At 33.6% G+C, this 15194-nt stretch overlaps 2 protein-coding genes across 3 annotated transcripts in view; one reads left to right on the top strand and one right to left on the bottom strand.

The window, feature by feature from the left end:
* Positions 1-15194, bottom strand: part of PPP4R4 (protein phosphatase 4 regulatory subunit 4) — a 57720-nt gene that overhangs the window by 1823 nt on the left and 40703 nt on the right. The window contains exons 12-24 of one of the 2 annotated variants that reach the window (XM_059474788.1): positions 14163-14240; positions 13284-13367; positions 11998-12180; positions 11178-11283; positions 10270-10417; positions 9624-9768; positions 8719-8760; positions 8554-8628; positions 6577-6652; positions 6076-6156; positions 5654-5747; positions 5146-5216; positions 4244-4379 (exon numbers count right to left, since the gene is read on the bottom strand). In XM_059474788.1, coding sequence (XP_059330771.1) covers positions 4244-4379; positions 5146-5216; positions 5654-5747; positions 6076-6156; positions 6577-6652; positions 8554-8628; positions 8719-8760; positions 9624-9768; positions 10270-10417; positions 11178-11283; positions 11998-12180; positions 13284-13367; positions 14163-14240 — 1319 coding nt within the window. The remainder of the gene's footprint in view (positions 1-4243; positions 4380-5145; positions 5217-5653; positions 5748-6075; positions 6157-6576; positions 6653-8553; positions 8629-8718; positions 8761-9623; positions 9769-10269; positions 10418-11177; positions 11284-11997; positions 12181-13283; positions 13368-14162; positions 14241-15194) is intronic. The other variant, XM_059474789.1, reaches the window with a different exon arrangement.
* Positions 1-15194, top strand: part of SERPINA10 (serpin family A member 10) — a 28375-nt gene that overhangs the window by 12168 nt on the left and 1013 nt on the right. The window lies entirely within an intron of this gene.

Here is a 15194-nt window from a genome sequence, read left to right as displayed (position 1 = left end):
CATGATTAAAAACTGTAAGTAACCAACTCCAAAAGTAGCAGATCAGTGGCAGAACTATTTCATCTTGTGCTTAACTTTCTAAGCAATTATATGACTAGATGAAAGACATTAGTTTAAGATACTTAAACATATAACTGGTACATGCATCAAACTGGATGTCTTATAGGTCAGTTGTGGGCATCTTATAAAATACTGATATTTATTTAGATTTATTGTTGCATTAAAAATTAACTTACTAATAATAAATTAGAATTTTATAATAATAACTTAGAAAAATATTTTTTATGCAACAATAAATCTACTCCCTCTTTTTAAAAGATGGAAAACATGTACCACACATCCTTAAAGAAAGTTTTGATTAAAAGTGAAATAATATCAGCCAATATTTGTATGTCTATAGGCAAGATGCAAAATACTTAAATGCTATATATATATATATATATATATATATATATATATATATATATCTATGAAGTGGATCTATTCATTGACAAATCTATAAAGTTTCTAAATAGTTTTAAACAATTGCATGTTGAACCTTTTCAGTCATATTACAGCAATATAAATTCAAGCAAAACATCTTATATCTAACAATCTCATAAAACTGAAAACATTCAAAAGAATATAATAAAGCTACATGGCCTAATGATAGAAGATCAGACTGCTTGATAGAACACAGTGTTCATGATTTATGTCAATGTCTGCACTAGGATGATTCATGATCTAACTGGCAACTCTTCAACAGAAAGTCAGAAAAACTTCTCTGCTCTGCATATTAAACAAGATCTCTTGTGGGACAAAGTACTCAACCAGTGCTTTTTCTGATTCTTTCCTTTCCATCAGGTACTTTAAGCAGGTAGTCTTCTCTTTGTGATTCCCTCATGAAATTATATGGGTGCTACTTTAGCATAATTCTGGCATTTTCTATGGCCTAAGTATTACCTAAGACCTAGCAACTGACCCCTACACTAAAACAATACTTCCTTGTCACCTGCTTGTGAGCACTGGATCATGATTTACTATTTTTTTTCTTGCAGCTGTGTTATTTTCAAAAAGAGATAAAACTTTAATTGGCACATACTTGTGAACTAGTTCAAACTGAATGTTTGAATGCATGAGTGTGGTAAGAAAATACTTCAGTTCTCCACCGAAGTAACTCTGAGTTTTGAAAGTTTCCTAGAGCACTATCATATATTAAACCAGAAATTCTTCATCCCTGCAAACTGCACTATATTGTTAAAAGTGAATACTTGCCAATATTCTGTAGAGCAATTTTATAGGAAATATTAGGCTTAAGCAATTAAACAATATTTTATCCAAACATATACCACTTCAAACTACGAATCATTAATTTTATCTGCTTATACTTCAATTATTGTGTTACTGCCCACATATTTACTTAGAAAAAGAAAAGTTTTAGAAGTTACCCTACTCAAGCTGCAGAGCCAGGAAACAAAAAATTAGGTCTTGCCAGAATTGAGACGATCAGTGCAAATTTTAACCAGCATATACATGAATCTGCATGATGATACACTCTAAATAAACACTCAATTATTGTTTTCTCACCTTAGTGAGTTTTCTGCCTTAGTCAGTCCACCAAAGGTGGTGCTCATTTGTGAGCATCAATCAATTGTACCTCTCACTGTACAATTGTCAAATTCTTCTCACAGAGTCATTTCTGTCAGCTGCTTATATATTTGGATATCATTTTTTTCCATCATCAAACTTAGAAAATAATGCTTCCTTGAAATTGATATTTTTGCTATTTTGTTGTTGTTTATTTTTAATTTAAGTGTGCATATATTTAGCACCAGGCCTGATTTCCTGAGTAAAAGATAAAAAAGTACAGCTAAACATGTGTGTGACTGAATGCATTTACCACCAGACATTACTGTATCTGTATCTCTTAATATCTCCTCATAAAGCTGCTTCATTTTCTTATGAAAACAGTTAAGTATTGGGTCACTTTACAAAAGAGAAGTTGAATCTACAGCACAGCAGACATTAGACCAGCTTGAGAGATGTCTTTTCCCATAAGAACACAGAATACTAAAACTTATTCAGAACTAAATGTAGGACATCCTAAGCTTCCTCTTCTTTTCCCAAAAATGTTTTTTTTCCCCCTGATACATCCTCTTTAGCTTCTGACCCCATGCAGTTCAGGGACTTTCTGAACCAGAAAAAGCACCCAGATCACTGTGTTTGATCAGATACCTACTTTCAAATACTCTGCTCTTAGGGTATTCATTTGGGAATGGTACACAGAGATTCGAAGCTGTGTTTCTTACATCCCACTCTCCTGCCTGAAGACAAAAGTGCAAACTGATCTGTGTGAGCCTTTTCCCGTCCCTCTGTATTTAAACAAAAGATATCCGTTTTATTTTAAATGAAAGATAAAAAAACTTTTGAAATTTGGAAATGTTTTATGTGATAAAAAAATAAGTTTAACTAACCTTTGCACCTCACGGCTTCGTGAATATTAATGCATTCACTTTCCCCCAAATCCTTGTGGGACAACAAATAATTGGAATTTCTACAGATTGCTAAAAATATTTACATTTGAACTAATTTTCTGGTTTTTAAAGTGAGGAAAGGAGGCTTTCAGTGATTAGGGTGAAAGAAAATGAGGTTTTGAGCACACCTAATTTTTTAAACTATGTAGCACTCCATTACATTTTATGTTCTCAAGATAAATGCCCCATTTACTTTAGAGATAGCTGAAAATGTCAGCATGTCTACTAATCTAACTGCTGACTTTGAAATGGCGCACTTTGAAATAAGTGACCCCCTAATGATCACCTACAGAAAGTCTGAAGTGCTGAGGGTAGTATTAAGAGAAGCCATTAGACGCTGGCAAAGACAGGGACAGAGGGCAAAGTGATTTGGCACCTTTAAGTACTATTCCTGTGAAGCCACTTACTTAACAGAGGCCATCTGCATTCACAACTTACCTTCCAACCTTCTCTACAAAATAAAAGCAGTTTTAAAAACTACAGGTCACTATGCAAGCTTGAGTTCATTCCAGAAAACAATTTATCTTGTACAGTGAAGACGGTAAAATTCCAGCAGAAAAAAAATCATGTACACAAGGAGCTAAATGAATATTGTCCTGAGAATTTCTTATTTTGTTTGTTAAAGTTTTTAGTGTTTTATTTTGCAATTTAGTAATTTTATTAACTTAAAATCCTGACTAAAGCTGGGAAGATATTTTGGTTTATTTTTTAAAGAAACTGAAAATACAGAAGTGGAAAAATGTGTTCATCCAGATATTTAATTCACCAAAACAGATCATCACTATTGTTTCCTCTCTCTACCTAGCAAACCAGTATGTTTTCTCTTTCCTATCTTAGCTTCCAGCTGTAGTTTCATTGTACATTGTACATTGAAGTCTGCTTTCCCAGACTCCCTTTCTTGCTGTAGCTGGCTCCTTCCAAGGCATTCTGCCTTGACTAAGAAGGCAAATCTCTGCTAGCAAAGAAAAGTCTCAGTTTGAGCCCACAAAATTGCAGCTAGTCCAATGACAGTAATTTAGTTATAGTGTAAAAGGAATCTGCAGGGAATTTGCTGCTAGAGTCTACAGGGATCTGGGTGAGTGTGTGTCACAGTGATTTTCTATGATTTACAGTTTTAGCACAGGAGCAAAAAATACATCTTTGATTTTGTTCTTGCAAAATGCTGAACAGCACTGGCTGATGTTTAAAGGAAAGCAGCCTGAGGGAGATGCCTAGCATTGATTTTTTGATTTTTTTGTAAATGGTAAGGCAAAGGAGTCAGCATTACTAACAAATACCAGTACCAGTTCATTGTAAGGCTCACGATTCATAAGGGAATTGTTACGTAATGATAAAACATATATAAGTCCACAAAATGAAGGAAAATCAGAAACTAAATAGTCTAAAAATACTTCTATTTCTCCAACTACAGGCAGCCAAATCACTGTGACTGTAGTTATTACACATCAAAGGCACTAACCTTCACTTTTTCCCATTCCACCCTCTCAATTATATACCAGTGAATGCAAATATGTGCAGGAGAAACAATGTGAAAGACTAATTAGAAGGCAATGCCATCTGAGAAACAGTTACAATTACATACCCCACATTTCTACCCTGCTATTTTAGTATTTCAAAATCCGTGTGCAGAAGTATAATAAATACAGGCCTAATTTTTTTACTTGGCTCTTTTGAGTTCCCTTTGAAAATGTTACCCCTAGGCTCAGATTAACATCTTGTCAACAACTTACATGCTCATCCTTCGGGTCTGACTCTCCTTATTCCCATTTCTCTTCTGGTCAGCTGAGTTGAATAAGTTGCGAGAAGAGCTGGAAGGGAAGGCAGCATTCCCACTATTGCCAGCAGCATGAGTCCTGAAGGAGTCATCTGAAACACACAGGGGCAGCTTAGACAAAGAACTTTTTTGAAAACACTGCACAGAAAGTAAACAGAATAAGCTGTTTTTCCTGTGACAATAGTGGTTTATTTCCTATGGCACTAATCCCAAATTTTAATGGAATGGTTTTTACTTAATATTTCTTCAAGTATTTTTATTAAACAGTCCCCCTAAATAACTGGAATACACATTTTCAGAGAAAATATTCATATATTTAATGTATGTAAAGAGTGTGATTTCTTAGGCCAAATTTTAGCTGCTTAAAATTTAGCTCTTTAATGTAATTTAATTGCCTAGTGGCTAATGGTAGTGAATTGAAAGACAGGTTTCTCTAGGAAGCCATTCATCTCAATCTTATCTTTAATCATCCAAACTCTTTAAAACTTAATGTGCAGAACTCCAAACAGTAGTTTCTCTCTCTTAGTTCAGTAGAATTTTTACATAATATTCATTCTCTTCATGTAAAATAGGTGGGGAAAAACTCAAAACTCAACCTTTTTATGATACCTGGAATTCCAACCAGGACATGACAAATTCAGTTTATTTTTTCTATTTTTAAATGTAAATTAAAACAAATGTGTAGGGGGGAAAAAAATCTGAAAAATACACTTACTAGACTAGCACTTAAATGCCCATATAAATTGGATACCTATTATTCTGTTTTCTTTAGGAGAATGATATCTTAGAGTATGCCTGCCTAATTGGGCCCTATTGGCAAAAAAACTGAAGTAAAACACATTCTAGTAACCTACTTACCACTAAAGGATAACATACAACTCTTTCCCATCCCTGGTACTGAAGATGTATATCCTGTAGCAGAACTTTTACTTTAAAAAACAAAGCAAAACAGAACCAAATTGGTTATTTCCGAAAGTGTTCCTCTCAATTATATCATCCTGCAGTTTAATAGTATTGGAGGTTATTTCTGAGTTTATATGAAGAAATTAAATGAGAAAGTTGTGCTGAAATGTCTTTAAGAAATATATGTGAAATTAGATTTAGCAATTCATATGGAAAATTACTTTTAATATATGATAAAAGGAGACATTTATTAACTTAAAAGGAATTCATAACCATTTCTAGGCCTCAGCATGCCTTAGATGTTTCTTCCTTCAGTTAATCAATTAAACAGAAAGCTGAAAACATAAGTCACAACTCAGTGAGCACATCACAGCTTTCAGAGATCCATGAGCATTCATTTCATAAGAGCTGACTATTAGCAAACATTTGCCTAGGAGGTAAGCAATGAAGATTATAAAGATACTTAGGGCACTTGTCTATGTTGCTGTATTTTGGATGCAGTACTTGAGTACTGAAAGATTGGCTTCGAACCAGCTTGGATTTTTTTTCTTCTTTGCCTAAAATTATAAAGAACATTTTTTAATATGAATATTACATTTCCTCAATAATTAAGAACACTTTAAAATATATTTTTCTGTCAATCTATGGTAAACGAAGGAACGAGATGATTTAAATACTTCAATTTAAAAAAATAAACCTTAAGTCACTATTTATATATTACAGAGTGAAACAAAACTAAAAACCATAGAAAATACATTCAGTTCTATCTTTTCCTCTGTGCAGTAGGTGTAACTTGGGTCCACAGATGTCAGCAGCATCTTTGCTGGGGTTTAATCTGATGATGTGAAATCAAAGTGTTTCAGTGAGTTTTTGAACTCTTCTTACCTGCTGATGTACCAGAAGAGCTTCCAGAAATAGAGAGATTGATACTTTTTGCCAACACTGATGATGTTTTACTGTCTCTACCTACAAAAAAACCAAAAAACTGTCCAGTGAAATCCCTTCCCTCTTAAAACTTAAATTTTTATAAAACAGTGGACATATCAGTCCTGGAGCAAAGATTAATACTATCTAATCCAGTGCTACTAGCCCTTCAGAAATACCACAGACAAGTACTTACACTATATCCCAAAATGAAAAATAACAGAGAACTAAAACTGTAATGTATTTTATTAATAAAGCCAAAATAAATATATGTGTTATTATCTATTATACATAATATGAGGCCATTTTTCATAAACAACTTCATTAATACATAGAAACAATTTTTATATCCAATTTCTAAATCTGTTTATTGTATAAAGTGTCTCTTTCCTGCTCCTTTCTCTACTACCTTTGTAGAAGAGTAAAGCATGCATAAACATGTACACAAATAAACAAACTTACGTTTCTTTTCAAACATTTTATCATTAATATTTGTAGATCTTCCTTCATTTTTCTGCTTCTCTTTTTCTAATTGTTCCTAAAAGAATGAATAATTTTCTTAGATATTACCCAGGTAAAAGTAAATAAATGTGTTTCCAAGTAACAGTTCATTTCTACTCTCCTGCTCTACAATCCCTGATGAATATCCAGAGAACCAATTAAGTAATACAGAAAGAAATCAGGGTACATATCTCATTTGAAAACCACAATCTGAAGAAAGCTCAGAGAGTTGAAGTTCACATCTAGAACTTATAATTAAAATTATGCCTGGCTTTTGGCATTTTTTATATTCAAAAAGATACAGACATTGGCAGCCGGCAATGTAAAAATTTTCTGTAACACAGACACCCTGAAAACAGAACAGGCAACACTTTTATTTCATACAATTCAATGAAAATGTTTTTCTTAGATTTTAAGCTGTGTCACATATATTCAAACTTTATAAAGATCTAAAATTAACATCTACAGTTAATAAATCTTTATGACAAAATCAACTATGTAAAATTGTTCAGGTTCATGGAATTTATTTGCCCTTCTGTAATACTACCCAGCCTAAAAATATATTCCATTTGATAAGTAGATATCACACCAGCTTCAAAAAACTATACAATATTAGCTAATATTCTATACCATTTTCAGAATAAAAGTTAAGTGAACCATAACTGCTCTAAACTATATTTTTCATGTCATTCTAATTACTACCCAGTCAAGAAAAGAAAGAGGTAATTAATTCAGGTCAGGGTTGCTGGAAAATAGTTCCTACAAAATCAGCTACTAAAATGAAGGAAACTTACTAACATATTCAGTACTAAAATCTTTGGCAGTCAGATTTAAGTGGGTTGAATGGCTCTTCATCTCTTTGGGACTGCAACATGTCCCAGTTCCCTGTGTCCCTCTCAGGTTTCCCAAAAGCATCACAGACAGTGCTAATGAGGCCTTTGTGACACAGAAGGGTTGCACATATTAGTGGCCTATACCATAAAAATTCAGGTGCTTTTCTAAACTGCAGCTGTAGAAACAGGGTAAAAATTGATGTCATCATACAACACACAGGAGCACAGGAGGCTCTTTTGCGCCAGGCATACACTTTCAGTCTAAAAGCATTAACTGTATGTACCTGCAGACTGCCTGAGCCAAGTTCAAGATTTTGAGTTGAGTGTGTGTGTGCAGGTCTGAGAACCCAGCTGGCTCAGGACACTGAAGTGGAAGGAAATCTGTGGCTCAGGTATATTTGCTCATACTGACCTGCAATACCCATTGACATCAAAGTGGACCACAAAGGAGGAAACAAGGACATTTTTGGGACACTCCTGAATCTCTTCTGGTTCACTACAAAGAAGTTTATTTACTACAAGTCACAGGAACCATACTAACAATTTTAGGAGCTTCTGAATCCTGTCAGCTGCTCAGCTTCTCCCACCTCAGGCTGGAGGGGAGGCAGAGACAGGAGGACTGCAGTGGTCTAATTTAGGCTTTGTGGAGATGAGATGAAGATATAAGCTGTGTGCTGAAGTGCCTACTGCACCTTTTGCTTTTCTCTCTTTCCTGGCTAATTGGAAAGCCTGTAACACAGAGCATTCTTTGGCTTCCTTAGGACAAAAGAAGTTACAAGATTAATTTCTTTGCCTTGGGAAGCTGTATGTGAACTCTGAGGTGTTTCATGGTCAGTTTATCATAATATACATGGTATTTCTCAAGAAACTCAAGTGTGCCTTTCTAATTGATACAGCAAAATTTAGGTAGTAAAGAAAAAAAATGTTCCATGTTACTTTGAAGGACTTAACCCTATTATAAATTATAAAATGAAACCACAGAGAGATAATGAACCCATCGAGTCTCTCCAAAATACAAATTTCCCCTACACCTTAAAATTACTGCCTCCTTAATATGGAGCTAGAAACTATTTTAAAATAATGACAGCGTACTGATAAAATATACCATTTCCAAAAGGAGATGTTCTTGCCTTTCTTTTTCTTGATCCAATAAATCATTTTCGTAAAATCTTTTCTGAAACTTCAAAATAAAATCAATAAAAACAAAAATCACTACACGAAAATGGAAACTAAGAATAGTTGGTAAGTATTAAAGTTAATAAGTACTTACAGTATCCACAGAGATCTCCATTCTATCCAATTCTAACACTGTCTACAAAGAAAATGAAACCATTATTTATTATTACTCTACAGAATGTCATACCATGAAGTAAAGAATTGCCTTTTCTTCCTACATATTTGAAGCCTATGCTTTTATTTTTATGGCACAAATGCAGTTTAAAAGCATCAGAGTATTCTCTGAGCCCTGCTGAGACTCACAATGAATAGATTCACAGAATATCTGTATGGAAGTCAAAATACACTCAAGGAAGCACCACAGCAAGCATAGCTATGGCACAGGCATAGGAACCACGACTGAAAAAAGCAACTCAGGAACCTGTGTCTAACTCAGAAGGTTCCACACAGGTGCTCACCCAGTCTCTCTCCTGCAGACTGGCCCTGTAAGGAAGCCACCTACTTGAGCTATTTCACTTCATGGTTTCTAAATTTGAGACTAAGCATGGACATTCCTGAAAGATGTACTTTTTTGAATATTCACATTAAAAAGACATTTGTAGCATTTCAAAATCCTGCAAATGTTTTGTCTGTATATTGAAAAATATCTAGTCTAACAAGATATCTCTGTCTCACAAACCTGATGAGTTCTACTAGAATCAACATTCAATCTTTCTCTAGTCTTTTTATTTCATAAATGGTCATTGAGCCAAAATCCTGAATTTGAATCACTACAAAATAACTGCAATCTAAGTAACCAAGGAAACATTAACACTCCTGAAATTCACAGAACATACTATACTGCATCATCTTTTAATTGTTCAAAATTACATAATAGAGAATGGAATTTTTTGTCTCCTGTTCTTACATTGAGAAAATCCACAGAAAGCATACTTTAGTCATCTTAACTTTCAGTGATAAACCCAAGATTAAACACTGCTTAAAAAGAAAAATGCTTACTCTTTTCACAATAGTCAAGACATCTTTGTCTTTCTCTTGACACAGAAGTTTCCTTATACATAATTCCAGCTGCTGAAGTAAATGTTTATCAGTGGGAATCTTCAGAGTAGATTTGACTTTTGGCAATAAACAGCATAGCTTCATTCTACAAAAAAAAAAAACCAAACAAACAACCCAAATATTCACTTTTTGATGCGGATGCTTAATACATATTATTAATTCTCAATGTATAACATGCTAGCATTTGACACAAAATAATTAGGTGGTCTTATTTTTCAGAAGTGATTGTTGCTTATGTGTTGATTCCAGACATACTGTTTTCAAAAAGTCTCTATAGATCATGAATACAGACCATAAACATCTTTGGTTTTTCTGGGTTTCTTTTTAAATCTAGAAAAATAAGGAGACCTCTGGATTTTCCAAGTGATATGCACACCTAACTTTATCAGTTACCTACTGACCTACTTCTGGGATTTTCTAACACCATTCCCACACTCCCCTGCATCTTTAGTACTGGTCATTCTGAAGGCTCTTTATGTTTTCACTCAAGTTCCATTATTTAAGTAAAACATAAAACTTTTAACAGTATCTCTTAATACATTATTTATAGCTTTTTTTCCTGTACACTGCTATATATTCTACATACCTGACATTTGCCACTGGGTCATGGGTAAGTTCAAGCACAGGTAAAAAGAAGTATTTACAGAAGAATGATTTTGAAAACAGTTCCATAATGAATTCACAAGTATCTAAAAAACGAAGCCTGTTCCAGTAACTTTTTCCTTGACCCAGTTCTGAAAAATAAAAATTTGCAGATATTATCTGTCAAGTTTTCAATGTCAGATAGAAAACATTTCACAGGCTGACCTTTGACTTAAAAGATGATAATCACAGGCATCAAAAGACATATTCTCAGCCTATTTCAATTCTTTCTTTTAGTAAAAAACTAACATTCTAAATTCAATCAATTCTGTCAGTGAACACTTAAAAAAGCAAAAGAACAAGGGAACTAGCTACAGTGTTAACAAAGTCCTGTACGCCTTTCAAACCATGTCACAGGAATATCAAAATTACTGTGTAAACATCAAGGAATGTTAATGAAGATTGTTAAAACTCCTAAGCTATCTTTAAAACACACAGCATACACCAAAACATCAAATATAGGTGACTGATTAATAAATTAATTTCTGAGACTTATTATGCTGAAGTCTCTAGAGAATTTTAGTTCTACAGCGGAACTCTGGTTTTTATATTGCTGCACCAACAATTTAGTAATTTTGGCTAAAAGAAGTAGGGCTGGAAAGGTCTTGGCATATTATCAGTTTCTGCATTGCCTCTTCCCCAAGCCTTTTCTATAAACTTATATAACTCCAGCTCTATTCCTCACATATGCGCAGTACATTTTGCTGGTGATAACATGAGAAACTGAATGTCTTCCAAGCATAGTCCCTCCAATGATGGAAGGAAATTACACTGAATAAATGTAACTGTAAATAGATCTTCAGCCAAAACTAGCTTTCATTTCCCAGTAATGGAGGAAAGATCATCTCTTACGTTCGATCAGTTTCTGAATAACCTCGTGTCTCTGTTCCTGTTTGCGATTGTAGCGCAAATAAACACACAGAGTCCGAGCAGCTGCTTTCTGCACTGGCAGCACATTCTTGAAAGAAATAAAGGAAACACAGTTAAATGTATCTGCAGGAGTATGACTAAAAACTTCTAGAGAATAAGAAAAAAAATAGCTAAAAAGCAGAGTAACTTTATAAATTTTAAAATAAATGTCATAATGCAAGACAGAATTAGGAAGTTTGGCCTATTCATGAAACACCTGCTTTTTTATTCCTTCTGCCCAATTTGTAGATTTAACTATTTCATAAGCACCTTAAAATATTCCATGTTTGCAAGGCACCTTCTGTATTACAGATGTTAGAAATAAAATTCACATAATCTTCTTTTACAACAGTTTTATTCTTCAATTAACTCAGTAAAATTTCAGACTAGTAGCTTTAAATGAAAATTTACTTTAGAAATGCAGAGTTCTTTCATAAAGAACAAACACCAAGGTATGGAATCGGGAAAAAGAAGGCATATTTCAGAGGAAAAGGTTTTGATTTAACTAGAAACAAACTGATGATGAGCACAAGGAAATGAACAAGTCTTGGGGAGGAAGAAAACTGTCAATCCAAATTTTGTTCCTCAAATGGGGGTAAGTTTTCAGCAAAAAATCTCATAGAAATAATGACAGGGCTTGATATACCACATAAAAATGATAGGAATTTAATATAACACAGGAAGTACTACACAGAGCAAATATCCAGTGGTCTAACTTGCATTAACAAACCAAAACAAATGAGAAAGCGACAGGTGGGCTCACATTTGTCAAAATGATTGTCAACATCCTGTGAAGAAAACGGTAATAGATCTGATCACTTGATATGATATGAGGGAGACAAGCATATTTTTGCAGTAACTTCTCATGTGTTCTCCATTTTAAAGAAGTCGCTGCTCTCTGTTCTGCTGTTGTTAATGCAGGAATCAAGTCAGGAATAGAGAGTAACTAGAAACAGAAAGGTAAACAATAATTTTACATTTTCAAGCTGTGTGTCTTGTCACTATACTTAAAAAGAAAATCACAACAATAGAAGAAGGGAAGACTAATACAAAAGGTATTTTAGTACCTAGCTAAATACACTTTCATCTCTAATCCCTTCTCCTGACAAAGGAAAACTAAACACCGTTCTCTTTGGAACACCCTTTTACAGATATTAAAACCATTACGCCAGCTCTCCTCAGCATTCTCTTTCTCAAACCAAATGAATCCCAATTCTCTTTTATCCTCTTAATCTTTGCAGTTATTGTTCTCAATCCCCTAATTAGTTCTAGTAGGAATTAATTTTAGTAGGAATTGTACACCTTTTCTCAGTAGAAGGCAAAGAATTTTTAGTAGCCAAGCTAAATTCCCTCTAATATTAAGAAAAATTAAACAAACTGCCACACCTGACACTGCATTTGCTGTATGTTACATATATTTACAGCTGTAAACAACTGACAAATTCAAATTTTTAAATTACACTGTCAACTTCTTCACGTACAAGAGAATTAATTTCTTCAGTTCTTATACTACTGCAATATCTCAATTTATCATACATTCAGGAAGTATTCTCAAAACCAGCATCCTTTCTGTTCCATCTTAGAGGTGAGGAGTCAGGGAATAAACCATCATCCAGAGACACATACAATTAAATTAGAAAAGATGGGAGCTGAGTACAGATCTCTTAATTCAGTGTCTTCAGGAAATAGATTTCCTTCTAGCAGAAGCCTGAAAATGGCACCCTTGAGCAATTGATACATCAATATGAAAAAATTTAAAATAGGTATTAGCTATTGATCCCTTAACACAAAACCAAGTTTTGTTTTCACTTAACTGTGGTTAATTAGAAAAAGAACATGTATAAACTGTTCATTTTCATATTAACTCTAACCTTTCCAAATTTTTTAATGTTAAAGCTTATAAAGTCAACAATAAAAGAAGAAATGGAAACTTTCTATCTCTTCAAAGCAGAAACTAATCATGAAAGCCTCTTCCTACAAAATTTGTCTGAAATTTCTTACTACCCTCATTTAGAAAGAAAATTTGAAAAACCCCATGAGAATACCCACCTTGCTTTCTGATCCATTGTTTTCTCCTCTATTAGTCATTAGTTCAAGGATTTCAGGAAGGTGACCTACTAGGGCATCTAACACCTATTTAAAGAAAGGCTGCATGAAAGAGGTCTGTAAATTAACTCTATTTTTAACTCTCACCAACATATCCCTGCTGACACCTTTCAAGTTACTGCTCTCTCATATTGAAAGGAAAATGGAGATTAGTTGCATTGGTTAGTTGCATTGATGACTGATATTTTAATGCAGTAAGTAATATAAGCATTACAGGTCTCAGTTTTTATTTATGTGATGAGACAAGTTTTCTAACTGGAGTAGTCTAACTTGCTACCAGAGAAACCAGTATCAGAGGAAATGGTGGGGTTTTTTCATGAACATGTCTCTTTTTTACATCCCAAAAAGTCTCACTGTGCTAACTGATTCATGTTCTATGCAAGTTACCATGGGCCAAAACTCTTTCTGAAAATCTTGATCTTCTAACCATACACAACTTCTTTATCTCATCCTCAAATGGACAATAAAAATGAAACAAAGCAAAAGACCTTGAATGCTCTCAACTATTATTTTAATATAGTACCAAACCCAAAGCTTTTTAGAGTTTGTAAGATAATAAATAATACAGCAATTGAAACTATTTAGAATTAGTATTTTTAAAAGCTAATAAATTTAGTGTAGGTTTACTAAATTCAAACACCTTCCTTTTTTCCTTCTTTTTATTCACAGAGGGCTGGTGTCTTTATGCAGAGTCTGTGCAATAGAAGTAAAAAGCTGTTAATCATTTCAAATTGTTACTCTACTATGGTAGTGAAGAGTTATTAAACATGAAGATATCTGCCTCAATGTAGCAAGCAAAAAGTTCCAATAAAAGTGTATTACCTCCAGTGACTCATCCTGTAATAGTGTAACCAGTTCTTTATGTATTGTATACACATCAGAATTTAAAAGCTTAGCAACCTAGAAAATGACAGTAAGATAGCAAGGTGAAACATTCTTTAGTTCTATGGCTCAACACTGCTTTCTTGCTTTACAGCAAGCATGAAGAGACACAGAAAAAAGTGTTTAATATCAGCTTCCTAAAGTTGTGTACTTTCCCACTGATCACATTAAAAATATGCTTAGATAAAGAACATGAGACAAGAAACAGGTCTATTATCTAACTATAAAACCTGCTTTTGAAATTAACTCTATTTCACATTTAACAAGAAATTTTTAGGCTGCACTGCAAGGCTAGAAATTTCCTTGAGGAATATTCAAATGCTGTAAATTAGGAGAGTTAAGAGTCAGCCTGCTGTATAATTTACAGAAGATGAAACACAAAATTTTTATATCCTGTGCTGGATTTTAAGTTTCCCCAACCTTCCACCTGAAGTTTCCACTCCTTACTCCTTTTGGTTTTTTACAGTGACTCATGTGATTCATAAGTCTCATGTAAATTTTTAAAAAACACCAGCAGTCCATCTCCATGCTATTAAAAAGCTTTTATAGCAAGCATAACACAAACTTGAAGAATGAGATTTTTTTTGCCCCAAGAAATATTTAGATTATTTTTTTTAATGCTCCTTTAAGCCAAGTGAAAATAAGAGCTTACTTCCAATCAAGATGAAGCTTTAAGAAAATGGCTACAATGACTTATATTTTTTGGAAAGTAATCCAGCTAGCAGGGAATGCCATAAATTACTCATTTTTGCCTGTCAGGTGGTTGCCTAGTTAAACTGTTAAAATTAAATCAAAAAGAACGAAATGTTCATTTAGAACAAGGTATAATTTTACAGGTTTTTCTAAATGAGCTAAAATACTTTCCTTATATTCAGGCAGTACCTTAATAGTGCTATGCAGCTAAAATAAAATATTATGTAGAATTGATGCTAATTTTACAATTTCAACAATTATGCTGGACTATCATTCATT

Source organism: Ammospiza nelsoni, chromosome 6 (assembly GCF_027579445.1).
Source record: "Ammospiza nelsoni isolate bAmmNel1 chromosome 6, bAmmNel1.pri, whole genome shotgun sequence".
NCBI lineage: Eukaryota > Metazoa > Chordata > Aves > Passeriformes > Passerellidae > Ammospiza > Ammospiza nelsoni.
This window is presented reverse-complemented; position numbering and strand designations above follow the sequence as displayed.